The 25,606-nt window shown below is 42.7% G+C and overlaps 2 protein-coding genes across 6 annotated transcripts in view; both read left to right on the top strand.

The window, feature by feature from the left end:
* The first annotated feature begins 10 nt into the window (after positions 1-10).
* actb2 (actin, beta 2) lies at positions 11-3,559 on the top strand. Its single transcript, NM_001104808.1, is given in 6 exon segments — positions 11-79; positions 1,216-1,345; positions 1,438-1,677; positions 2,005-2,443; positions 2,515-2,696; positions 2,780-3,559. Coding segments are annotated over 5 exon segments (1,128 nt in total). The 5' UTR covers positions 11-79; positions 1,216-1,222; the 3' UTR covers positions 2,924-3,559.
* Positions 3,560-9,177: 5,618 nt separating this feature from the next.
* tnrc18 (trinucleotide repeat containing 18) overlaps positions 9,178-25,606 on the top strand; it is a 36,331-nt gene continuing 19,902 nt past the window's right edge. The window contains exons 1-5 of one of the 5 annotated variants that reach the window (XM_011478473.4): positions 9,178-9,412; positions 10,852-11,184; positions 21,160-21,300; positions 23,554-23,658; positions 23,809-25,461. In XM_011478473.4, the coding sequence (XP_011476775.1) occupies positions 10,977-11,184; positions 21,160-21,300; positions 23,554-23,658; positions 23,809-25,461 (2,107 nt within the window). In that variant the 5' untranslated portion in view covers positions 9,178-9,412; positions 10,852-10,976. Of the gene's footprint in view, positions 10,030-10,147; positions 10,628-10,851; positions 11,185-21,159; positions 21,301-23,553; positions 23,659-23,808; positions 25,462-25,606 lie in introns of those variants that run through there. The other 4 variants (XM_011478475.4, XM_011478476.4, XM_078951390.1 and 1 more) reach the window with 4 other exon arrangements.

Here is a 25,606-nt window from a genome sequence, read left to right as displayed (position 1 = left end):
GCGCCGTCACACACAGCTTGTGCGGGATATCATTCGCCTGAAACCGATTCCCTTGAAACGAAAAGCCCCCCACCCAAAGGTAAGATAGAGACGATATTTGGTTTAATTCAAATGTTTTGGAAACCTTACGATTGTTTAATTGTGCAGTTTAATTCTTAATTGGAGGTGACCATTAGCAGAATTTTGTGGCCACTAAATTTATTTTTAGGCCTGAAATGGTTAAACTTTTAATTATCTTTTTAAAATTGACAATTTTGTTTGTTTTGGCATCAATCAAGTTGTACCAAAATTAGCCACTTAAACGCACAGGTGCCAATTGATTGTAACCGGCAAATGGCTTTTCAGTTTGGTTTTAATTGTATATTTTATATAAGCAACTAAATAAAAATTACTATTCGTATCTTACATGGTGGGGGGAATTTTTCGAGTCCTTCTACGGACGTTACCCGTCCGAGTTGAGGGTGTCTGGATCCTGGCGGGTCCCTTTGTGCGCCGTTACGGGGTGTGACCTACTTTAGCATATTAGCCTAGCTTCATGCTAACACGCCCTTCTAGACTTGACTCTGATTCCTCACATGTAGGGGGGTGGGACTGTTATACATTTGTTTGTATAAAATGTAATAACCCTTAAAGCATTTTAAAAGTATTCGATTAAATTGAGCATGTAACTGTAGTTTGACGGCGAAGAAAAGGGCAAATGACAAATCATTCATTCAAGAAAAGGCGTGGCTTTCAGGAAATGATTAATCAGTCATGGGCTCGCACACGTTTTAATTTCCTTCTAAAGCTTGACGGGTCGTGGTGCTTTATGCCAGCAACGACTTCGCACAAATTATGACGCAGTGATTAAGAAATTTTTCAGTCTTGTGCAACAATGGGAGGGAACGCTGACAAAGTAGAGCTGTAATGAACCAGTGGGAGTAGGCTTTCGTCGCCGGGTCCGATAGTCTAAAGTCCCTCCCCTCTTGCTGTACTTTGGCCGCGTGCCTTGCCGGTAGCCGCAAAGCTGCTCAAAACCGAACTATGTCCTTATATGGTAACAAGAGAATGCAGCACCACTTCCTTTTGTCTGGGCTCGGAATGTAGCGCTCTACCTCCACCAAGCGGACACTTTGGGGAACTGCCGCTCCCTGACAGGAAATGGGACATCTGACTGCAAAGCAGATGCAGATGGGCGTGTCTTTGGTGTTAACGCCTTATTTGTTTGTTTTCCAGTTTAGCCATGGATGATGACATTGCCGCACTGGTTGTTGACAACGGATCTGGCATGTGCAAAGCCGGATTCGCTGGAGACGATGCCCCTCGTGCTGTCTTTCCCTCCATCGTTGGTCGCCCCAGGCACCAGGTTAGTTCCTAACTGTTTACCTTTATAATTTTTTACTATTTAATTTTAAAAGTTTCCAGATTTACTAAATGTAAATTTAAACTTTTTTTCAGGGTGTCATGGTGGGTATGGGCCAGAAAGACAGCTACGTAGGTGATGAAGCCCAGAGCAAGAGGGGTATCCTGACCCTGAAGTATCCCATTGAGCACGGTATTGTTACCAACTGGGATGACATGGAGAAGATCTGGCACCACACCTTCTACAATGAGCTGAGAATTGCCCCTGAGGAGCACCCTGTCCTGCTCACTGAAGCCCCCCTGAACCCCAAAGCCAACAGGGAGAAGATGACCCAGGTACCCGTTTACCTCACAGTGGAGCACATGTATACTCTTTTCACCTTGGTTTCCTTCTGTTCATACTTCCTCCATCCTCCTCTTCTAGGATTTCTTCCTATAAGATGAGCTTTCATCAAAAGGTCTATTGACAGTTTGCCTTGTATCTGCACTTGTGTTTTGAGGCTTAGAGTAACAGATCAGCACCTAAAAATGACATGCACAAGTGTGAAGGAATGTTTACCATGTACTAACTATAGATCGAGCCCCACTTTAATGCATGTAGCGAGTGGAGTGGTCGCATTGCTGCTTTGTAACATGCTAACATTGTGCTTTTTGTCTCTGCAGATCATGTTTGAGACCTTCAACAGCCCTGCCATGTACGTTGCCATCCAGGCTGTGCTGTCCCTGTATGCCTCTGGTCGTACCACTGGTATCGTCATGGACTCTGGTGATGGTGTGACCCACACAGTGCCCATCTACGAGGGCTACGCTCTGCCCCACGCCATCCTGCGTCTGGACTTGGCCGGCCGCGACCTTACAGACTACCTCATGAAGATCCTGACGGAGCGTGGCTACTCCTTCACCACCACAGCCGAGAGGGAAATTGTCCGTGACATCAAGGAGAAGCTGTGCTACGTCGCCCTGGACTTCGAGCAGGAGATGGGCACCGCTGCCTCCTCTTCCTCCCTGGAGAAGAGCTATGAGCTGCCTGACGGACAGGTCATCACCATTGGCAATGAGAGGTTCCGTTGCCCAGAGGCCCTCTTCCAGCCTTCCTTCCTTGGTAGGTACCTCAACCAAAGACTTGTGTACAGACCCCAGAGTGCCCCATGCTAATATTTAATCTCCTTCCAGGTATGGAGTCCTGCGGTATCCATGAGACCACCTACAACAGCATCATGAAGTGTGATGTTGATATCCGTAAGGATCTGTACGCCAACACTGTGCTGTCTGGAGGTACCACCATGTACCCTGGAATCGCAGACAGAATGCAGAAGGAGATCACAGCCCTGGCCCCATCCACCATGAAGATCAAGGTGAGCTTTCTGAAGAGTCTCCCGTCTGGATTGTTCCTTTGGGGAAAAGGGGCTCATTCTCAACTCTCCTCCTCTCCCTACAGATCATTGCCCCACCAGAGCGTAAATACTCTGTCTGGATTGGAGGCTCCATCCTGGCCTCTCTGTCCACCTTCCAGCAGATGTGGATCAGCAAGCAGGAGTACGATGAGTCTGGCCCCTCCATCGTCCACCGCAAATGCTTCTAAACAGACTTTCTCCTCCCCAGCCAAACACCCAACAACTTCAGCTCTGTTCAAAACCACACCACACATTTCTCGCTCACTCAGGCGCAGGGCCTAGACGACCAACTCATTGGCATGGCTTCAGTTATTTTTGGCGCTTGACTCAGGATTTAAAAAAAAAACTGGAACAATGAAGGAGATAATGTTTTTGCTTTTTGGCTAGGTTTAAACACCCCAGGCATCTGCAGTTGCATCTGGGGCTTAAATGTACATTTTGTTCTTTAAGTCATTCCAAATGTTTGTTGACTGCATCGTTCAAACATGATTCCAAATGTAAACTGCATTGTTCAGACACGTATTTGCCTCTGTGAAGGCTGCCCAGTGGTTGAGCATACTTAAACATGGTTGTAGTATTGCTTGTATGTAAATTTTGTCTGGGGTTTTTTGTACTTTCAGCCTTAAATCTTGGTCCTGTTCAAATTTTTTTCTTTTGTTATGCAAAACCCAACCATGACCTTCTTCCCCCTGTTGGAGGTTCATCTCTGGGGAGGTGCGGTAAGGGGTCTTCATGACGGGCGTAACATGGGGTGCCAGACCAGTGGGGCCAAACCTGTACACTGACTAAACAATCCCAATAAAGTGCACATGTGTTCCGACTTGATGTCTGCATCTGTTTGGTCTCTTTATTTTTAAGCAGTAACACACTGAGTGACTGCATCTGAAATCTGATCTTTACCAACTAGTGCAATTGGCAGTTTAAACAAGGATTTACATCCACAATAAGTACCTATTAAAGCTTTTCCATTGTTTCTTTAAAGCTTAAACCTTAGGTCATACAAACTACAGGAGTACAAAATGAAAACTGCATTTACCTGAGGATTTATTGTGAATCCAGGGGTAATGAAGTGGCAGTTCAACTAAAACTAAAGCTGTACAGTTTTAACTATTGAAGTTAAACAGGAGGAAAGTGACTAAATACCCAATCGCTTTACAAAGAAACTTGTGGGTATAAAGCGGCAACCCAGCTCGGTCAAAAGCTTGAACAAACCCCAAACTTAATATTTGTGGCACAATTGCTCAGCATGTTGCTGTGATGTGGCACTCCTAGCTCCCCTTATAAAACTGCTTCGCAAGAGGCTGACCTGCGTTCAGGTGGCATTAAAAGTGGACTACCCTGCCCTGATCCATCGCCCTGCACTGTTTTCTTGCCTAATGTGATCAGCTGCAGGAAATGCAAGTTGAGCTGGAGGATCAATTGGGTGGTGCTGCATTAAAAAAACATTAAAATGAGCTGTTGGATACACATGTTGCTGCAGAATCTTGAATCTGGAAGACCTGAATGCATAGAGCAAAACCTCCTGCAGTAGTTGCAAATACTCATGGATGTATGAATGCATGGCCAGAGACTGAACTGTTTTCACTTCATTTCCCCCTTCTTCAGATGCACATAAAAACCGTTATTCTGCTGAGACAATTTCCTGCTATTTACTGCCATGCCAGCAAAAAAATTCCCAGTGCTTGTGAGTCCCCAAATTCCATGTATTCTCCGAGTTATGTTTCCTTCACTAAGGCTGTTGGAGAATGATTTGGTTATTTATTTTATGTCCTAAACATGTTTGAGTCTCCCACTTCATTTACTCACGTGGACCGTGCTCTCATGCGAGCAGTTCTCCGTTCTCTCCAGCAGATGGGGCTGCTGTGCCACACGACTCTGTCTCGTGTTGAGTGGGTGAAAGGCAAATAGAGGACTACCACAGCTGACAGAAAGAGGCCAGCAGAGAGTCATGGATCATTTTACACCCCGCCTCCTGCAGGCTGAGGCTGGTGCATCACCGCTGCACCACACCTGAATGTCGGGTTTCTTTTTGCAGACCTGACAGCATATGTTCAGCGATAGTTCACTCTGAATGCATTAAAACGGGTTCTTCTTATCATCTGGGGAGGATAATAAAGAATGCTGCATGTGTGTGTTGCATTAATGTGTTTGATACTAATCAACATAATTTTAGCCTAGGGCTTGTGATGAACAAAGGACAACAAAAATAAAGATGCTTTTTCTGCTGCGAATGTAAAAAACATGTTAATCCAAACCAGAACTTGCATAAATGTGAGCTGTTTTTATTTGTGCATGCAAAATGAACCGTGAAACTCAATTAAGAAAAATACTGCAGTTTTAAGAAGTCGGTATCTTTGCAAACAGTTGGTGCTTTGGGAAAGAGTGACCCTCTGCAGCTCTCTGGGCTTTCACGCTCCTTGAATACCTGACATGCAGCTGCATGCCTGTCAGGCCGCCGCGTCTTCAGCCAGATGTTCGCCCTCCAAGAGCAAACTCCTAAACCTCCAACCTCACACTTCCCCAACTCACAAGTGGCCTATCATGAAGGCTTGCGAGGTCTATCTGGAGACTGGCAGGCGCCCCTGGAGGGAAACGTTTTAGCAGCAAGTGGTTTGTGCAGGGGCACTGCTACAACCTCTGGGGGCCAGAATTCCCTGTGGGCCCCTCCAATGATATTTGATAAGTTGTTGTGATCTTTTCCCCCCCGTTTTTTACAATATGGATTAAGATTAAAAAAAATGAATTAAAAATAAATATGTATATATGAAAAAAACTAAGTCTAATGACACTGCTTCATGATGACAAAAGTAAGTTTCTTAGGTTCACCTGATAACATGGAGAGCATGATTACATCCCATAGCAAAAAGTAGTACACCAATTATACTTTAGTATAAGTACAAGTATAGCAAGCCTACTATAGATTATGTAAATTAGTATGCTAAATGAATACTTCATCAGACTTACTGTAATATTTCACTACGTAAAGTTCACTTTTCACACACACACACACATATATATATATATATATATATATATATATATATATATATATATATATATATATATATATATATATATATATATATATATATATATGTGTGTGTGTGTGTGTGTGTGTGTGTGTGTGTGTGTGTGTGTGTGTGTGTGTGTGAAAAGTGAACTTCAAGTATAAGTGCTTCACTTTTACACTAAGTATACTTGTGGTACTTAAAAATACTACTTTTTGATATGGATAATTATTTTAATTTTGGCTTTTGTTTACTCAAAACAAATGCTTTATTTATGTTTTGTCAAATGTTGGATGGGACAGAGTTAGTCATTCAGTCAGGAGAGCAGAGAAAAACTGGTCCTTAAATCAAGTGTACCCAGTCCTTCAGTTGAGAAACGTCAATCAAACCCCAGCAGATGAATTTGGCAGAATAACTGGTTAAAATGTCTTTAATCACCCACAAACACATAGTTTATGTTTAAAAATTTGTGTCAGTAATTTTTTTAACCATCTAAAAAAGAGGGTATTGCCCCAGCCACCACCAAAGTCCAAAAGTCCTTGCAAAATAAGGAAAAACAATGGGGTCCTAATTTAGGGGCATTGTCTGAGTTCCCAGTCGGAGCGATTTAAGTGAACAAAGGCCAGCCCGGTTCCCTCCGGACGGTCCGGGACATCTCTCTGATCTCCGCCTTATAGTTTCCTCCCCAACAGGCACCTCCACGGTCTGGTTTCGTCTCCGTTTGGTGGAAACCCAACATTTTATCCCGCGTTTGCTGCCAACATTCGTCCATTCCGACTTTTTTGTAACTTCCTGCCAGAACCGCTTTCTCTCCCTCTCGAGATTGTAGTCTCTTAAACAAGGGGCGCCTTGAAACCGGTATGACGATGGGCGGGAAGGGGGTAACTTGAAACGGCATCCGTGTTTTTTTTGTCCAATCCATTAACGTTTGTGCAGTAATGTCACGTGACACAGCTCACTTCAAAAGAAGAAAACTTTTTTCTTTTCACATTTTAAGAAAACGCCAATGCGGCTGCGCTGTAATGTCATGTGGGGGGCTTTGAGAGCCCCTCCTAGACAGCGAAACAACCCCCCACCACCACCACTCTTCTGAATTTGAACATTGGATGAATTAAAAGCTGTGGTGCTTTCTCTCCGATGCAAAGGCGCCTACTCAGGACATGGAGACCCCCACCGTTGCTCCACTCCCAGCCCGAGGCCCTCACACTTACATACCCCAAACCAGGCACCATTCCTCACCCAGAGATTGGATACATCAATCCAAATTTCCGCCAGCACAAGTCTCTTAGCGAACTGAATCAACCTGAATGTAAGGTGTGGCTTTATAATAAAGGATTTTAAAGAAGACAGCAGCTCATGAAGCTTATAAGAGCAAGCAAGGGGAAACTTTTATTTATTTAACAGATTTAATGCATAATTCATTTGACGCTTGTCCTACATTTTAGCAATACAGGACAACTAGTTTAAAGTCCCACTCCGATCATCTTTTGGGCTATTTTAAAAGCGTCCCCAGTAGTCTTTCAATTATGATAACGTCATTTTTTTTAGCCATAAAAATCAAAACCTGTGTCATGGCTATTATAGCAGCAGTAGTTCCTTAGAATTTCACCTCTGGGCTGTGAGCGGGACAGTTGGTGCAGTGCAACCCCACCTCCCTTACCATCACCTATTAGGCGAGAGTTCTCACTTTACACGCTCTCCTGCTAGCTTACAGCCCCTCACACCCCCTACCTTACACTAAAACGGAAAATTAGCAGACAAAAGACATATGGGTCCATTTGTCTGCAGGTGGATGAATCAGAATGGAGCAGAGCAGGGTGGTTATGGCCCTATTAAATAGCTTTTATTTCATCTGTTCCTGATTGACAACGATTGAATAAATGCAATTTTAAGCTTAATTTCCCTCTTATATGTCCCCCGTCATGAGAAAAATGCCACAAAAAACCTGTTATAAGCATCAAAAACTCGATTTTCATTGGAGTTGGTCTTTAAAAGTTCAATAGTTTGGAACACCGTTTGCTTCTCAGTGTGCATTCAGACCTGCAGGTTCTAAACAAGGACTCGAAATGCTGGTTTTTGAATAGTTTTGAAAGGTTTTGAATTTCCAACTAAAATAAGAAAGAAAAAATATCACAAAAAGCAAAATTGGCAGGTCTTTCTGGTCTTCCTGCTGTCACGTATTTATTCAAATATCACAAACTATTTTTCAAACATTTTTGTGATTAGAATTTGCTGTTCTGTGTTTTTTTTTTCTCTTTGATAGTGCTAATCCAAGATATGAAATCATTTATTCCTTTTGGGATTGTTTGTACTCTTGAGTGTCACTTACAGCATTTACACTGAAACAAACCATACCGGAGTGCACTTGTGAATTGGGACCTTCAAGTTTCCAAGTTTTGGTTGTTTGATTCTACAAAATTCTGGTATTTTAGTTTGTATACATCAAAGATCATGAAATTTGGTACAGATGACCCATCACTGTGTATCCTGAAATGTCCTTGTGAAACATTTGAAGTGAGTTTAAGGAGTGTAAGTCAGACTTGAAGACCAACTTTGAAATGTCTTGAAGGAAATCCAAGTCCAAGTTAGAATCTTGATTTAAACTTTAAAATGTTAGGACTTTACAAACAATAAAATAAAAACAAACTAGGAAAGATCACTATCTTGAATTGCATATGTGAAAAATTTGAAGTAAATTAGAAAATTGTATAATTGGAATTTTTAAAAATGTACTAAAACTTTTAGGACTAAAACTATGATCCTTATAAACTAAATGCAAAAACTTGTGTATGAGATTTAATTTGTGAGTGAAACACCAATAAACTGTATTAATATAAAGCTCTTTTCATGCAGGACTAATATAACAAATGAATGCTGTAATTTCTATGTTACCAACTAGGAGAAGCGACAGTTGTTCCACCCCTCTGTTTATAGTGTGGTATTTGAAGAGTGTAACCCTCCCTTTCCCTCATCCTTAACCAAATTAAGTCACCCTACCTCTTTATGTTGTTGTTTTTATAAAGTTTAACCACATCCCTTCCTCAGGGAGACCAACAAAGAATGTCATTTATTAGAACAAGTTAATAATTCACTGTTTCCTGGTGGAGTGGAGAACAGATCCACAATAAAGAATGGTGAAGTAAATTAAAGAGGTTTATGGTACATTTGAACTGAATTATAATGGGGGAAGTGCTGTGTTTAAATAGGTCTGATCCACCGATTCATCCACAAGCACACCCCTCCAAAACAAAATACCCCGCTCCGCACGTTTTTCATCAGTCTTGAAGCCTGAGGGGACCTTGAAACCGCCCTGCCTCCTTGCGCCATAATTGTTTTATGGTGCTGGCTGCTGGCCAGAGGCGCTTATTTATATACTGAGAATTTGATTGACAGTTAGAACAACCAATCACCTAGCGACTGCTTAGTGCTCGTTCAGGATTGGGTGGCTGTGTGGGACGTGGGCGGTGTTTGTACAACAATGCCGTGTTTCATTGCTGAGTGGGACGCGTCAGGGGCTTTCTCCCACCCCCCCTCTCATTTACCCCCCTCCTCCCCAGTTTACCTTCGAACTAGCCCGAAATGGACCATTCCAGTTTTCCCAGCAACCTGGACGCGTTTTGAGAAACATTGGCAGTTGTAAGTCGTCCCCCGACATTTCACCATGAAGAAGTAAGCGCCCAATCGCTGTTGTTTTTCCTCTTTCTCGTTTGCAGTTTGTTTACAAGCCAAAATAGTCAACATTATCGATGTTTAAAATCTTTTTAGGATGCTAAAAAGACGCTCAGGATATTTTGAGGATTTTTGGTCGACTTAGGGCAAAAATAATTTAAATTGATAGCTTTTCTAAGTGAAAGTTTGAAGCCTTTTGAGGAACCGTGAAAAGTTTGAAACGTGGCTGAAAAAAGCCGAGCTGCTTCGCCCGCTACCGCGGCGAGCAATCCCCTCTGTAGTCGCCTGTGATTTAACTTAGCCGTACTCACCGTACAGTTTTCGGTTAACTCTAAAACGCTCTTTAATGCACCTTTAAGAAAAGAACGAAGGGAAAAAAGTTACATTATGTTATCCGAGCGAGCTTTTCTCATATTCCCGCCCGCCTGGATATCACGAGTCGTCGGTGTAGAGTTTTCCTGTAGTCTTTGAAGGTTACAGTTGCTAGCTTGTTTTTTGTTTGTTTTGTTTTAATTAACGCTTGTCTTGTTTTTCTATTTAATTTTGACAGTTAAAATGTATACATTTATTATATATATATATATTAATCTTTTTTGGAGCGTGTGACGTCGCTTAAAGTAAGCTAACTTTTTAAAAACGTTTGTCGTCTTCGATACTGTAAATAAGTTGTTTTTTCGACTGTACTAGTAGACTTGTAGAAAAACGGCTTAAATTAAGAGTAAAGTTGCGTTAGCTAACATTGAATAAGTTTTCTGTTTTTGATGTGGCTTAGCTGAACATTTTGGTAATAAACGGGTGTTTATGTTTTTAAGTAAAACAGCTGGTCGTGTTTTACTTTATCCGGGCATAACCCACATCCAGCGGTGAAGTAACCCGCACTTGAAGGCAACAGAACACCGCCTGGTTAATGAAGCAGCCTTTTGAGACCTTATGTATTTTTAACCTGTTTGAAATTTATATTTGATGCGCCATTGGATTGTTTTACACTGGTGGAAACAGATGAGTAATGGTGAAGAGACGGATCCTCCTGTTAAAACAGTGGCCCTTCTTGCTTTTTTTTAATGGTCGTCCTTCTCCCGGCCGCGTCCCCCCGGGAAGCGGAGCTCCGCCGCGGCTTGCTTGCCCTGCTTGCCTCGCCTCGCCTTGCGGGTGGGGGTGGGAGAGCCCTGGATATCAGATCATAAAAATCTAAATACAAGTCAAAGCCGCATTAGGGTCAGTATTTAGAAAGCAACTTGCAGGGACTTGCTGCGCGCCAACTGATCCTCCGCGGAGAATTTTTTGAAGTGTTTTTTCCAAACTGCGTCATTGCGCGGACGAGCCGCATTTTTCGCTGAAAAGAGAGAGCATTTTACTAAAACTATCAGTTTGCAACTGTATGAAATCCACAGTGCAGCCTACTATTTATTCACCCCAGGTGTTTTTTCTTGCTTTTATAGGTCGGCAGAATGGCTGAAAAGGAGTCCGAATCCCCCGGGAAACTAAAGACATTATAGCCAGAATTGGCTTTTTTGGACATATCCGAACGGATTATTTCCTTTAACAACTTTCCCTGTAGTGGATAATGGATGGCAGAGATTTTGGTCCTCCCCGATCCGTCCATGTCCCCCCTCCGTTATTGGCAGGGCTCACCATGGAGCCTCACCGACTCGGAGCAGCAGCTGCAGCCGGGAGGGTCCCTCCCTCGCCCGGTCACTTGGGCGCGAACCATCCGCCGTCTCTCCACTCCGGAAAATTTTTACCAACGGCCATTAATATCCATCCACATCACAGTAAGTGCACGACGCTTCGACGAATAATGTTTGAGCAATGGCATAACTTGGAGAGTATGAAACCTTCATTTGCAGCAGCGCTGCGCAAAAAAAAGAAGGAAACGCGCAGGATTTTGAGGCTGTCCGTTTGCGGGCATTGCGCGGTTTTTATGTAGGATCACAACCTCGCATCAAATGCATGATAACAGGGCACTCCAGAGAGGGCTATTTCGGTGCAAATGTTGTGCTTCCAGAGCGCAGCTTTTGAGGTGTTGATGTTCGTGCTCGTTGCAGGTTGTGTTGCGCATGCATGGGTCTGTTATTTGGCAGAATGGGGAAACGGCGAAGCTGTGACCTTAAAGGGATGACTGTTTACACTGCAGGGAGAAATTGCTTGAGTGTTTGTGTTGAGGGAAGCAGGGTGGGGGAGCTCTGTATTTGGAGTAAAAGCCACTCTGCTGGAACATTTGTCAAATGGTTGACGCATTTGTACCCGTTCAGCTGGACACCCCTCATTGCTGCCTCTAACACATACAGGACTGTCTTTAAAAGGAGGGAGCGTAAAGTGCAAGCTGACATGATGTGTGGAGATAATCTGCGTGTTTTTTTCCCTGCTGAGCTGGGAATTTTCCTCCCACCTGGGTAGTATTTTTCTGCTGTTATCATTGAAAACATTGGAGGAGAAAAAAAAGTTGTTTGGAGAGCAAAAGGACACTGATACGTTTGCAAATCGTGCTTTCTGTCACAGAAGAATGTGGGGCATCTGGATGCACAAACCGTACAATCTAAAGCTGCATTCAAACACGTCAAATCTTTCCTGCAGATGGAAGTTGCATCACACTTTGCCTGATTTCCTTGGAGCTGCTTTCCTTTACCATGCAGATCCAGGGGCTCCAGCAAAATGAGGCAGGGCTCTGACGAAGCGCTAGTTTGACACGCTGACAAATCCCACACACTGAGGTTGCGCAGAAGCATCAAAAGGTGTCGGAGATGAAATCAAGTCACAGCAGGGAGCACTGGGATGATGGATGGGTGTATTATATAGCAGTCTATCTGGGAACAGTTAATTGCATCCAGTCCAACCGATTTTTTACCTTCCTCAAATGGAATGTAATCATGTGGTGCAGCTAAATGAGTGGATTTGGTGGGCTGCATTTGCTGCAGCAGCATGTTTCTGTTTGCATGACTTGATGGTTTGCTCTGTCTTCTGTGACACATTTGGTCAGAGTTCTGGGTTTAGTCCAAACTGTGATGGAGCTCAGTTTTGTGGTTTTTGTGGGGATACCTCTTTATTCTGCTCACACGCCGACCTCCTTTACTTTTGACTTTCATCCTCTGTCTTTCCCTCTACCTACACTGACAGCTCGTATTCACTGGCACACACTAGAGGAAGATTCAGGCCATTTAGCTTTATTGCTCTCCTCAACATCCAATCCCAGCACATTACATAAAACCAAACCAACTGAGATCCTAGTCCCAGGCTTGTAATGTGCGGTGCCAACTTATTACATAATAATTACTCAGTAATTGCTGCATTTTTGCCATGCTGGTTTAATTGCAATAAATAGGATGAAGCCAGTTTTCCTGACTGAGTTCACAGGAGCGGCTTCTGTTTCTGTTTGCTTTTAACAAATTCACAACGTAGTTATTTACAGCAGTTTGCTTCTTTTCTCACTTACTATTTCTCTTCACTTTAAATGAGATTTCCACTAAAAAAAAGCAGATGGTCTTGATTGTTTTTACAGCTCTGGGTTGGCAAACATGCGAGGTGGCTTTCACCATTTCCTTTTTTTTTTTTTTTTGGGGACCAAAAAAGGACATCAGTCAAAAGCATAGCTTTTTCTAATGTCCCTCCACTGGTTTTGCCCGGAGAAATTCAGGTGAATCCTTTTTTGTGACTGCTGGAAATAGTTGTCTGTCCACTGGAGGTCTGCGTCAACAGATTGAGGCCATCTGTCCTCCTCTTCACTCCCTCCTGCAGCAGAGAGCAAGCTCTGAAATGAAAATGCAATGAGGAGACGAGGCCAGGGGTGGCTTTTATTGCCCCAAACTGTGAACGGCTGTACTCATAGCACAACATCTCTGGCTTAACACTATGTTTCAAAAAATCAAAATCATGCTCATGGGTGCTAAATTAAATATTAAAGTGTTCCCTCTGTAATGATTGCTCCTTTTTCCTCTTTTGGTTTTTTTTTAAATTCTAGAAGTAATACTACATCTTTTAGTGTGGATTTTGATAACTTTGATATTTATGTTTTTCTGTATTTTCCTCGTCTGAGCTGGCATTTGGCTTAAAACTGGACGACTGGATACGTTCAATATTGTTCACCATCTTGTTGCACTGATAATGTTAGCTTGGGGGTGTGAGGGGCTGAAAGCTAGTGGGAGAGGGTCTAAACAGATGGATGATGGGAAATTTGGATGGACTCACGCCGCCAACACCTTCTCCCACAACTCAGAGGTGAATTTCTAAAGAAATCCTGTCGCTCTGCAGAAACTATGTCTTAGACAATGACAGTTTGTTTTTGTTTTTTCCAATTTTGGCTTCAAATAGCAAGCCCCATTCTTAAAAGACCACTGGAACGCTTTGAAAATAGTTCAAAAGATGATCAGAGTGGGTCTTTAATTTATTAAATGTTGTAACTAAAACCGTCAGAAATTAGGAGGAAGGTGTGACTGTTGTGGTGTGTGTGGAAAAGGAAGGTCACAGCTATGCAGGTAAACTCTTCCTGTTCAAAGTCGCTGCAGTTAGTGTGTCGGTGCAGATGAGAGGTTTGTGATCTTGTGCTCGTAAGCCATGTGAGGGTGCAGTTGGGGCTGGGGCTTCCCCCCCCTCCCCACCAGGGACTCTGCAGAGAGAAAGGAAAAGATTTGTTCTGACCGCAACACTTTCAAGCGCAGTTAAACAAACGCGGTCAGCCCTTTAGATGTGCTCTCCTTCCACGTTTGCATGTGCACGCTCATGTCTTAACTTTTGCTGTTTGCAGGATATCTGTTGCACTTTATCTTCCGCAGTGCAGCATCTGTGTGTTTTTTGTTTAAATGAATGTGACAAGTGTGCATTCTCATGCATCCTTCACCTGGGCGAAAGTGTGTGCAAGAGTGGAGCTCGGACACGTCCTCGCTCACAATAATTGAATCCTTCAGCAGAGAAAACACCCCCCTTAGAAGAATGCGAGGAGCGCTGCCACCCTCCACAATAAACCTGTCAGGCGCAGACAAATGACACACGCACAGATGTACGCAGCACTCACATACAGCTGTCAAACACCAACATGTGTGTGTGTGTGTGTGAGAACAGGCATGCCATGGCACGCTGAAAATACCCAAAGCATTAGCTAAGCCATTCACTTGGCCAGAACCCTCCCTTGAACACAAACGGCCTCCAACACACAAAGGTCACACACTCTGCTGTCTGTCTGTCCGCCTCTTTGGCCCGTCCCGCCCCTCTTTTCCATTACATAAGCCGAATAAAATTGGTCCTGACGCCTTCAGGTGAAGTTCTGAATGTGTAGCCTTTGTGTTTCTGTCAGATAAATGCATCTAGACATTAAAGAAAAACACAATTATAAACAACAAACCACAACAAGAATCAAGTTTCTCATGCACGAGGGAGAGGAGCAAGAGTGACAGAAAACGTCTACCACGCTTCTCTTCTCAAAGGTCTGCCTCTCCTCGTGCTGCTTTTATTAAGAACACAAGTGGGAGGTAACAATTCAAGACAAAGACAAAAAGTTCATTAGGGGGTGTCGTCAAATGACCCTTTTGGTTGGATTCTAAGTTCAAACAGTATCCCTTATCAGCTCAGGACAGTGTGTCGTAAACCCCTCATCCTGGGTGGGGGATGAGAAGCAGATGAACAAACACACAACTGTTTTTAGAAGAGGTAAAAAGGTCAATCTGAGTTAACATTTAAACATACATTTAACCAAATACATTTAAGCAATGATAATAATAAAACAAATTCCTTCACAGTTTCACACAGCTTGATCTTTTGAGCGTCAACTCAATGAATTAATGCTGGAGAGTTTGTGCGCATCCTGATAAGGTGCTGATAACATTCATGGCATTCCTCTTCTTGTTGCTGCAGGTGTTTCTGATGAGTCAGTTTCCTCCTGCAGGTTTTGTTTACCTTAATTTTAACCTTTCAATGAAAGCATGATCTGTGTCCTCACATTTGTTTTTCTGCTTGGTGTCACTGCTTGACTCATAAAGTGGAATCTATTGTTGTAGAAGATGTTTCACCTCTTCTCAAAGGGCATACCTCAGTTTTGAAGGTTATAGTCTATTCTTGTCCTCTGACACTTTGATATTTTGTTGGCACAAACCTGACTGCTCCTACTTTTTGGTAACAAGTGTGTTGAAATACCAGCTGCAGCACTGGAGGCGAAGGTGTGTTTCACTGGCAAAGCAACGTTTTGCAAAAGGCCTCAGAGAGCAGGTTGTAATGAAGCGGCTTTTTTTAGTGGCAGATTGTTTGGCCTTTGTGTTGCAGATTTAAAGTGACTCGGCTCCATTTAGCTGTAACTTAGCTGCTTCAACCGAAGTGTGTGTGGGGTGGGAGGGGTGCCACCGCCCATGTTATTAGTAACACCCATGTCTTTAGTCACCTCTACTGTTGAAAGATGGGCTGTACCACATAATAAAACAAGTTTTATATTGTATTTATTGAGGAAAATATGCATTTATTTATGGGATGATTGACTTTAATACATTTATTTCATGTTTAAATTTGCTAGCGTTTCATGACCATTTTTCTTGGACAGTGAGTTGCTCTGAAGTATAAATTGCAGTAGCCAAAAAATACTTAATAAAGAAGAAGAAAATCATATAAAAGTAGCACTTTTAAGAGAAATGTATTTAACAAAATACAAGAACAATAAAATACATTTTATCTTGAAAAGCAAATCATAATAATGAAATAAATGAGAATATGGACTGAGTATATGCAAGCTTCACTACTGTTACATATTGAGCTTCATCCAACACAAGAGGAATCTATTAGCAAAATGTATAAACAGATAAAGAACATACTAACAAGTCAACTAAACTCTTTGTATCACTTCAAATCACTAAATCGATTGAATTCTTCATCCCTAAGTCGCTTTGGAATTACTCAGCCAAGCATGATGTAAGATTGAGCGGCGCTTTTTCTCATGCTTTGAAGGAAAAAAAAAAGGTTTATTTGGGTTTTCTATCTGATTTTAAGAGCAACTTCTCCAGATTCCCACAGCTAAATGTCAAAGCTACACTCAGTTTAATCTGCTTTTGCACTTCCACACTTTGTTTCCTCAAATACTAAATTCTGTTTGGTAGGTATGAAAGCTCATCTAAACTGTTGATGCATGCTGGTTCTCAGAATGAGTGTCTTGGGTCTTTTAGGAGGAGAGGGTCCAGAATAATAATAAAAAAAAAAAAAACAATAATAAAAAAAAGCAAACGTAAACCAAGGACACTAAATTGTAAAAACATGCATCTTAAGTGAAATAAAACTGCAGTTATGAAAAAGACACAAGTCACAAAAACGACTGGCAGTTGTATCTTTCCAAGTTTAAGCAGAAGGCTCATTTGAAGCTTTAAAAAGTTCCATCAGTTTGAGTTTTTTCCCCTAATTAATTAATTAATTAATTATCAACCAGAGTTTCACAGAAGCTGATCAAGCTGCCAAAGTGTTGGAGATGCTTCAGTGCTGGGGTGTATGCACAGGCTTTGCTAAATGTACTGATGAAACTGTTTTCACCTTTCTACCTGCTGCAGTCACATGACACTGTCAGTCCTTTCAAAGACTTGCAAGTTTTTAGTATAATTTACTGCTGCAGACCATCACAATGCTGAAAATTCTCCTTAGAGATGAATAAACAACAAGAGTTAATGATCTATAGAGTCTTTGTGGAATCAACTTGCAAATAAAAAATGCAAACAGGATGTGTAAAGATCCTTAATGTGCCGTTAAACCAAACCGTTGTGAACTTTTTAAGTCGCTTCATTTTTGAAAAATGTTTTTTTTTCAAGTTTTTCACACATTTGTCCCTAAAATAAAAATAAGTCCACTCACACATTGCAGGGTTGTTTGTGCTGTTACTCACACCCACAATCTGTGAATGGTTTTTTCTTTATATATATAAACTGCTTTTAAACAGTTACCAAAAAAACAACAACACATTATTGAAACTGTTCTGTGACATAGCTAAAATAAATACTCTTACTTTTATTTATTAAAACTGCAAACAACAAGGCTCTAAAAGTGACTTTGTTTCAATTAAATCCAATTTATTCCAATTTAATGAACAACATTTGGTAACAATAAGTGCCTTGTGCTTGCAGCTTATCTTTACAGCCATAAATATGTATGCAAACATGCACCCCCATGTCAAGCTTCATAGCCAGGATTAATGGTTTCCAGTTTCAGTCTCTGGTTAGCTGTGGCAGCCATGGATCTCATGGCCCACTTTTACTGTTAGACCTTTTTTTTTAAAACAGGGTAAAGAAACCAGAGATCAATAGTTTCTTCTCCCTCCAGCTAAACCTGGTCTGAACATCACTGATGGATAACAGATGGGTTCACAGACTGTGTGTAGGTCTTTGTGGTGTATGTGGCAGACTTTTGTACCAGAGAATCTTCTCTGCATTTTTTTTTTTAATGTTGATTTTGGATTTCGTTGTTTCGATGCATCTTGTATTGATTTTCCATCAAAGCTGTTCTTCCTGCACATTTTTTCACTCTTTCTCACTGTGTGGGTGGTACTTGTGTGTCAAAGATGTCGTGTGGCATCGAGATCTGAATTGATCTCCTGCGGGAGATCTTTTCTCGAGGATTCAGATATGCTTCCATGGGCTGTGTCAAAGAGCAGCTTTCTTGGCAGCTATTTTTAAAAAAAAATTTATTCAAATATGGCACACTAACTGTGAACCGGGAGGCAAATGAATTTTGTGTTTATGTGTGTTAGGTTGTAGTGTGAAAAAAGAGAAAGACAGGGGAAGGTAATGAAAGAGCAACTCCAAAACATTTAAAGGACCATTTCCCCCTCTGCAAACATTTTGGATATTGTTTCTAGAACACGGAGGGCAAATGTTTTGCCTCAATTTTTTCCACTTTTCAGAAAGGGAACATGTTAAAAAAAACAACTTGGTTTTGCCCAGTTACTGAAACATAGACACTGTAAACAACTCAAAGGTAGCTGCATGTTTGTACTCCTTGTGAGGAAATGATGCATGTGGGCAGCTGCAGGGCCTGGATTGATCCAAACCCTGTTGACACATCTATGGCTTTCATTGTGTGTTTGGTTCCAAAGTACTAAAAACTGCTGATATCCTGACAATGACTGTAAATGAGTGGAGGACTGATGATACATGAGCCCAGCGTTTGGTTTGCATGGTGTTTTTCTTCCTTTTTTCCATGGTAAAAATGGAAAAACGAGCAAGACAAACAAGCCTGACTAGTGTTGGATCACACTCATCAAAGCTGTTGTACAGCCGAAGTTCTGAAAGTGGCCTGTCAATCAAAAGGCCACACCCCCGTTTTATTATAAAGGTTCGTCAGCATCCCACTAGTACTGCTGTCATGAGTGCTTGTTGTGTTTGGTGCAGAATGTGGCTCTTGAAAGAGTCTTTAGTTTAGACTAAACAAGCTAGAGAGCATGTAAATACAAACAACTAAAGCCTTAGTCCCAACTGCCATAACATAGACTGTGGCGTAAGGGCACCGTATGACAGCATCACCTGTACGTCATAAGCGCGTGGAATTAGCATTATTCTTATGAGTACTTCACAATACACACGACAATGGTACGTTTATTTTTTTATCGAATGACCTTTGAGGTAGCTATACATGTCTCATGTCATGTCATTTTATTTATTTGTCTTTTTTTTTAAATTCATTGTCTTTTGCTTATTATACGGGTGGTCTCAACATAAGCCTTTATGCCATCCTCTTCCTCCCTGCAGGCTTTACTGTTCTATTTAGAGGAAATGAACTAGTTTATCTTCTGTTTTATTATCTTATTTTATGTGATGATGCTAATCCTGTGCTAAATAAAACAATAAAAATAATAAAATTGAAACTACAAGACACGCCTGCACTCCTATTAAGATGCAGCTGCCCTCTACTGGCCTGAACGACCCAAAAACCGGCAGCACTTGTTCAGCTCAACCCCACTATGGGTGCAAGTGACCAAGGCTTAAAGAGTGGAAATAAAACAAAGAAAGCAAGTGGAAGTAAAAACATCCCCACAAAATGTAACTTTTCATCATGTTTGTCACGTTTGTCAATTTGACGCTACAGCAACTTGTTAATAATGTGGCTGTTCTAGTTACTTTTAAACCGGCTTCAATGCGGAAGTCATTGTTTCTAGAACTGCGTCAGCCTTGAGAATTGTTGGTAAAGTCTGTGTTTATTGAAGGCGTTTGCTTACTTTTGTTTCCTAAAAATCTAGTTTAGACTCTAGCATCGGTGCAGCATGTACTAAACGGACTCAGAGTGGAGGGAAGCGTTGAAAGGTCAAACCAAAGCTATATTTGTAAGCTGCCTCAGGGATATTTTTCAGGTTAACTTATCACGCCAGGTTCCCAAAATAAGAGTCGAAGACTTTCTGCAAAGTTAAAGCTTCAAACGTGTGAAAGAATTGTTGCAGCATGCAGGATCTGTTGTTAACATCTCGCGTGAAACTTCCCCCCATTTATCTTTAAATGTAATACAAAATTATTTATGACGGCATTAAAACTATTTACAGCCCACACAGAGCTGTTATCATGTCTATGCTGGTAGTGTGCAGCCACAAACACATGTGCACGATCAAACAGAAACTTTGATGGATTCCTGCGTGACGGGGCTCGGTGTGGAAGTTCCTCCTACCGTGTTTTCAGAGGCATGTATGCGAGTGTTCTCACCTCAGTGATTAATTGGAAAGCTGCATTTGGTATTGATTTAAAGTGTGCAGGCTCTGACGGACTGCGGTTTTAATGTACTGATTTAGATGCAAAGGAAACTCGCCATGCACAGCACGTCTCTTGGAGTCCCATAGGACTAATACACAATCTTCTCTCTCACACACACACTAATATATCTGCACATCCATTCACTTCCTTAGCCTTTTCTTTCCTGTATACTGACAGCAGCCTTTCCCCTATACACATGGTTGGTTTTATCAGAGTAATGGCCGTGCAGTAATGAGCCTGGAGGTTAGAGAAAGGTGGTGGGGCCTGGGCACAAAAGCATGAAGACTTTTGCAGCCATGGGGGTTATGATTAGAAGAGGCAACTGTGGTTCAAAGGTAGAACGTTTGCTGGTGATTAGATTGCAAACATGAAGAAGGTGGAGTTTTACACATGATCTAATGTAAAGGTATGGAAGCTGTTTATGAGCCTTCATTGATGCAGCAGTTTGGAATTTTATATTTGCATACACATGATTTAAAGTCTGTTTTACAAGTCAGGTCAGTGTATCTGTCAAAGAATATCCATTTTATGTGAGTGAATGATTTGGTAGAAAAATATTTTTTCTGTTGCTACCACTTAAAAAGTGCTTAAATTAAGTGAAATGTGTTTGTTTTTTTGTTCTCAGATTTGAGGTTTTTCCTTTTTTTATTTTTTGGAGGGGGAAAAAAAACTTTTAATTGTGTCCTGCAGGGATAATGGATGCCAGAGAGATCCAGCTCCTCCAAACTCGTTAAACTGCTCACTCTCTGGATAAAAAGTCCGCTCCGCATTTCCCAACATTCTCCACGTTTCTCAACGCTGTGGTTTTCCTCCAGAGCTGCATTAACTGTTCTCCTCTGAGCACAGTCTGTCTGTGGTCTGGTTTGTTGAAATAGAGTGGATGGCCGGTCATTGATAATGTGATTACAACAGGCTGCTTCAGCATACAAAAAAATCAGCACTTATTGATTGCCCACACTCAGACTCGAAAAGCATGGTCTCGCACAGTAAGGAAATTGATGTTTGCTGTTGTCTGGTTCTGGTGGTTTTTGAGGGTGATTTGAGATCTTTTCTCTTTCCTAGGCGATGCCTTCCCAGCAGGCTCTACTCCCTTCCTGTCAGGTTATCCAGGCCCCTCCTCCTTGACACCTGACCCTGCATACAGATCATCCAATCCCAGCGGCCTGCAGATGGCTCAACTCTGGGCTTCACATGCTCACGAAGGTAAACGCCTTCCAGAAATATTTATGTAATTGTCTGTCTTCATTTTGGATAACAAAATAAAGGCACAAGTGACTTTAGAATTTTTTGAGAATATTTCTCTAAGTCTGCTACTGTTTCATACCCAGAAGACCTGCCCCGGTTCCGTTTCTCTGTGGGATCTCGTTCCATTTTTAGGTCCCGCTTGGTTCCCTTTTCTTTCTTGTTTCCTCTGTTAGTGTAATCTATCTTTTTCTGCCTTTTTCTTTTCTAATCTGCCTCTCTCCAGTGTTCTTTCCTGCCCCACTTTTTCCCTCAGCATCTTCCTTTTCACTAAACGCATGGACCCCGTTCAGGGAATGATGGAATCTTCTTCCTTGTTCCTTTGAGTCCTTTGACTCTATCAAATCTCAACTGAGTAGAAGGTCAGACAGGAGAGAAGTCCTGCAGCATCCTACTCTGGCGAGGAAAATGGAGAAGGACAAATGGATTTCATTTAGGGCACAAATCTTTCTCACAAGTTTCTAGTCTGATTTCATCTAATTACTTTCTTCTTTTTGTTATGATATTGTGATTACTTTCCATAATTCAAGAACTTTCAAGGGGTCTCGCCTGGCTACTGTTGAGTTTCCCTCTCCTTTTGTCAACCTGCTTTGCTTTGTTTCTTTAACTTTAGATTCTCTCAAACTGGACAAACAGATTTTGATGCTCCTGGTTTAGATGTGCGGATTGATTGTTGTTGAAGCCATGCAATACGCCAAATCTGGTCACACACTTGATCTCTCACAATGAACACTTGTGTGTAAGGCTGCCCGTTGGAGCATTGTGACTATAATGGGAAAGAGTGACCAGGTTTCCAAAGCTCTGCCTCACAGAGACACCATCACATCCTTAAGATGGTCTACCTTAGCTCCACTCAGAAAGTTTCTTTACCATTGTGCCAGGGTGTAGTTTCTGTTTACGCCGGTATGCTGGCTGTTTGTTTACTCCGCCACTCAGCTGTGAGACACATCAGTACGCATCACTAACGTGTACCTATTTATGTAGGCGGGCTATTTCTGTCAAGTCTAGGAGATGCTTAGCTTCTGCCCCAGATCAGACACACCACTTTATCTTTGTTTGTTTTTGTTTCTGTTTCTCCCACAATTCCAAGGAACCCATAGCCTATACGTTATCTATATATAGTACCCAAAATATATATATTATATATATGTATGAAGCTTAACTTTAACACGCAAGAATCAATGAGTTAAACCTCAAACAATACTCTAGTCTTCTTGATCTAAATCTTATTAATCATCTTTAGAAGAAGCTGAAACAAATTGACTGGAGAAGAAACTTAAAAGCTGAGACAAAGATCCCCAGTTTGCTCTCCTGAAGTGGTAGTACCTGCCGACAGTCACGAAAATCATTTTGTTGTAATGGGTCTCCCAAAAGGCTGTGCAGAAAAAAATCAAGTCAATGGTAATGTTGGGCCTCTATTAAGACTAACTGTCCTAAAATGAATCTTTTACACAGAAATTCAAAAGCAACGTCCTATGACCAACTGAATTTTTGTAATTGTAAATTTTATTTCTACTTTTTGTGGTTTAGTTATTTCTGTGGGTTTTCTTTCATTACTTATACCTTTATTTACATGTACAGAAACAGGAATTGTGGGATAAACAACGCACCCCAAACATGCTATGGAAGATCTGTTGCAAGACTTTTTGTTCAGATCATTTTCATTTTATCTGATGGATCTTTTTGCGTTGCAGAATGATGCAATGATGAGAAACACATTTTTTTTTCGTGCCATGAGGTTAAATGGAAGCAGGGCAGCAACTATTTTGTATGCATTTGATCCACAAAAATATTAAGGATATTTGGAAAAGTACTAGTTCTTCCTCTCAAACAGCATGCAGTGATGTTGGGAAACATTCCTCCATCTAAATACACCACCCACACTGGGCAGACTGTCCACGCAATCACAGCTTGGATGGATTTCACTTTCACCCATTTTAATCTTCTAATTGGTAAACACTACATTACATTTGGCAAAGGTAGGGAGTGGTTTGACCAGAAGCATTTGTTTCCATGGCAACATATTTGGAGAAAAGAGCAAGTGCTCCTGTTGGCTTTTTGTACAGTTTCTAATACAAAATTTTACATTTTGATCTACAATTGCAGTTGCAATGAAAATGTGATGTGTGGCAAGGCTATCGCCTCTTATAAATCACAATTTCTTAACAAGTAGTAAACAAGTAAAACAAACTTGTGTTCAAACCTTGTCTTCAGGTTACCCCCCTCTCCCAAGCAGCCTGTACTCCAGTCCTTACCTGTCTCTGGGTCACCTGGAACCTCCCTCACTATCGCAGCACCCTCTTTATGACTCCCATAAAGGTCAGTCCTTATTTGTGTTTTTTGATTTCTTATTATCTGATATGATTGATACAATTTTTGTTGAACATGTTAAGAGTGTGTGATGTTGTGCTAAAGTTGCTGTTTGCTATGAGGCTTCTTTCATGGAAAAATGGTACGTTTTGCCCTCAGATACTTATTTCCTGCCACCCCATCTGAGCCAGTCGCCCCTTCACACCCCAGCAGTTTCGTCCAGCACCTCATCCAGCTCTGCACCTTCTCAGAGGACATCCCGGGACGGGGGCAGGGACAGGTCGTATCGGGCGGAGAGGGACCGAGAGCGTTCCAGGGAGGAGTCCCGCCCCCACAGTGTGGTGGACCTGACGCAGGACGGGAGGGGCGACGAGGACCGCAAGGCGAGCAGAGACCAGGAACGAGAAAAAGACAAGGACCGGGACTCAGACAGGGATGGTTGGTCCTTCCATCCTCACCAGCACAAGTCACACTCCCAGCCTTCCACACTGGAGAGCAGATACAGGCCGTCTCCTCCACAGCCCTTCTTCCCTGCTGATGGAAGTGCAAGCAGGTTGCATGGACCAGAAACTGACAGAGGAGGTCGGGACGAGGGCCGGTCTCGATCCCACCACAACAGCAACTTAAATAACTCTAACCCAGACCAAGAGAGGAGGAATGAGTCTGTGGCAACACCAGTCGGGAGCCTACACATTTCCTACGTCCTTCCCCCGGCTCTCCACCCATCCACCCCTGGTCCCCCCACCCTCTCTGAACCCAGAGAGTTTATCAGAGAGCAGCGTGTCAGCGCTCCTACGTATGTGCCTTCTGTGGAGGTTTATGAGGAGCGGGCAGGGCCCATCCAGATCGCCTCGCAGGCCCGCGATAACAAGCATGCAGACAAACACAGAGAGCTGGAGCGAGACCGGGACAGGGAGAGCTCCAGGTTTCAGGAAAAACACCTCAGGGAGCGTGCTCGGCTCTCACAGTGCAGCGACGTAAACAATCAGAGGGAGGAGGGCTCTATCATTTGTTCGTTTGGTAAACGGGCTCAGGACCCAACTAGCCAATCACAGCTCAGCCCAGAAACCAGAGATGGTTACAAACACTCGAACCGAACCGGTCCAGAACGAACTGGGGCGGAGCCTAAGTGGAACGCTATCAGCCCATTGGCTAACTATGCTACAAATCATATAGCTGCTCTGGCAGCCCAGCACACGCTCTCCTCTCCCCGCAGCCAAACACACTCGCAAAAGTCCAGTTCCCCCCACACATCCCATCGACCCGCCAGCTCACAGTCCTCCCACAGTCATTCCCCTCAATCCCAACCTTCCCAGCAGGCATCTGGGTGCACAGATGAAGAGGGGTGTCATCAGAGACGCTACCTCACCCCGTCCAGCCTCTACAGAGGAAGCAGCAACAAAGGGGCTGATTCCGCTGAAGTGTCAGCCATGCAGAGCCTCATCAAGTACAGTGGAAACTTTGCTGCTGACAGTCCTGCCTCCTCCAGGCCCGTCGTAGATGGGCAGGGGGCTTTTGGTGGTCTGGCTTGCATTGGGACGGATGCCCTGAGGGAGAAAGAAAGAGATAGGGAAAAGGCTTCAGTGAGGTCAGGCTCTTTAGGAGGAATGAGGGTGCCTTCACAGCTCAAGAGGGAGCAGGAGCGACCTGACAGCGCCCGCTCCTTCGGTCGGGAGGGGGAAGGCGAGGTGCGCCATCCACCAGTTGGAATTGCGGTGGCTGTGGCCCGGCAGAGGGACAGCGGGAGCTCCAGTAAACAGAGCAGCGGGACTTCAGAGCCACAGAGGCCCCTGCTGCAAACCGCTATTAAAGGTAATGATGTTTTTATTCTCCAGTGGATTAAAGGCATCGTTTGGAGCTGCACTGAGAGGCACAAATCAAACCCACACTTCCTGGTGTGAATGTCTGCGACAGAAATAGCTTTGCTTTTATGTTTCCCCATAGATTTTGTCCGAAA

This window comes from Oryzias latipes, chromosome 8 (assembly GCF_053564925.1).
Source record: "Oryzias latipes strain Hd-rR chromosome 8, Olatipes_Hd-rR_3.1".
Classification (NCBI taxonomy): Eukaryota; Metazoa; Chordata; class Actinopteri; order Beloniformes; family Adrianichthyidae; genus Oryzias; species Oryzias latipes.
This window is presented reverse-complemented; position numbering and strand designations above follow the sequence as displayed.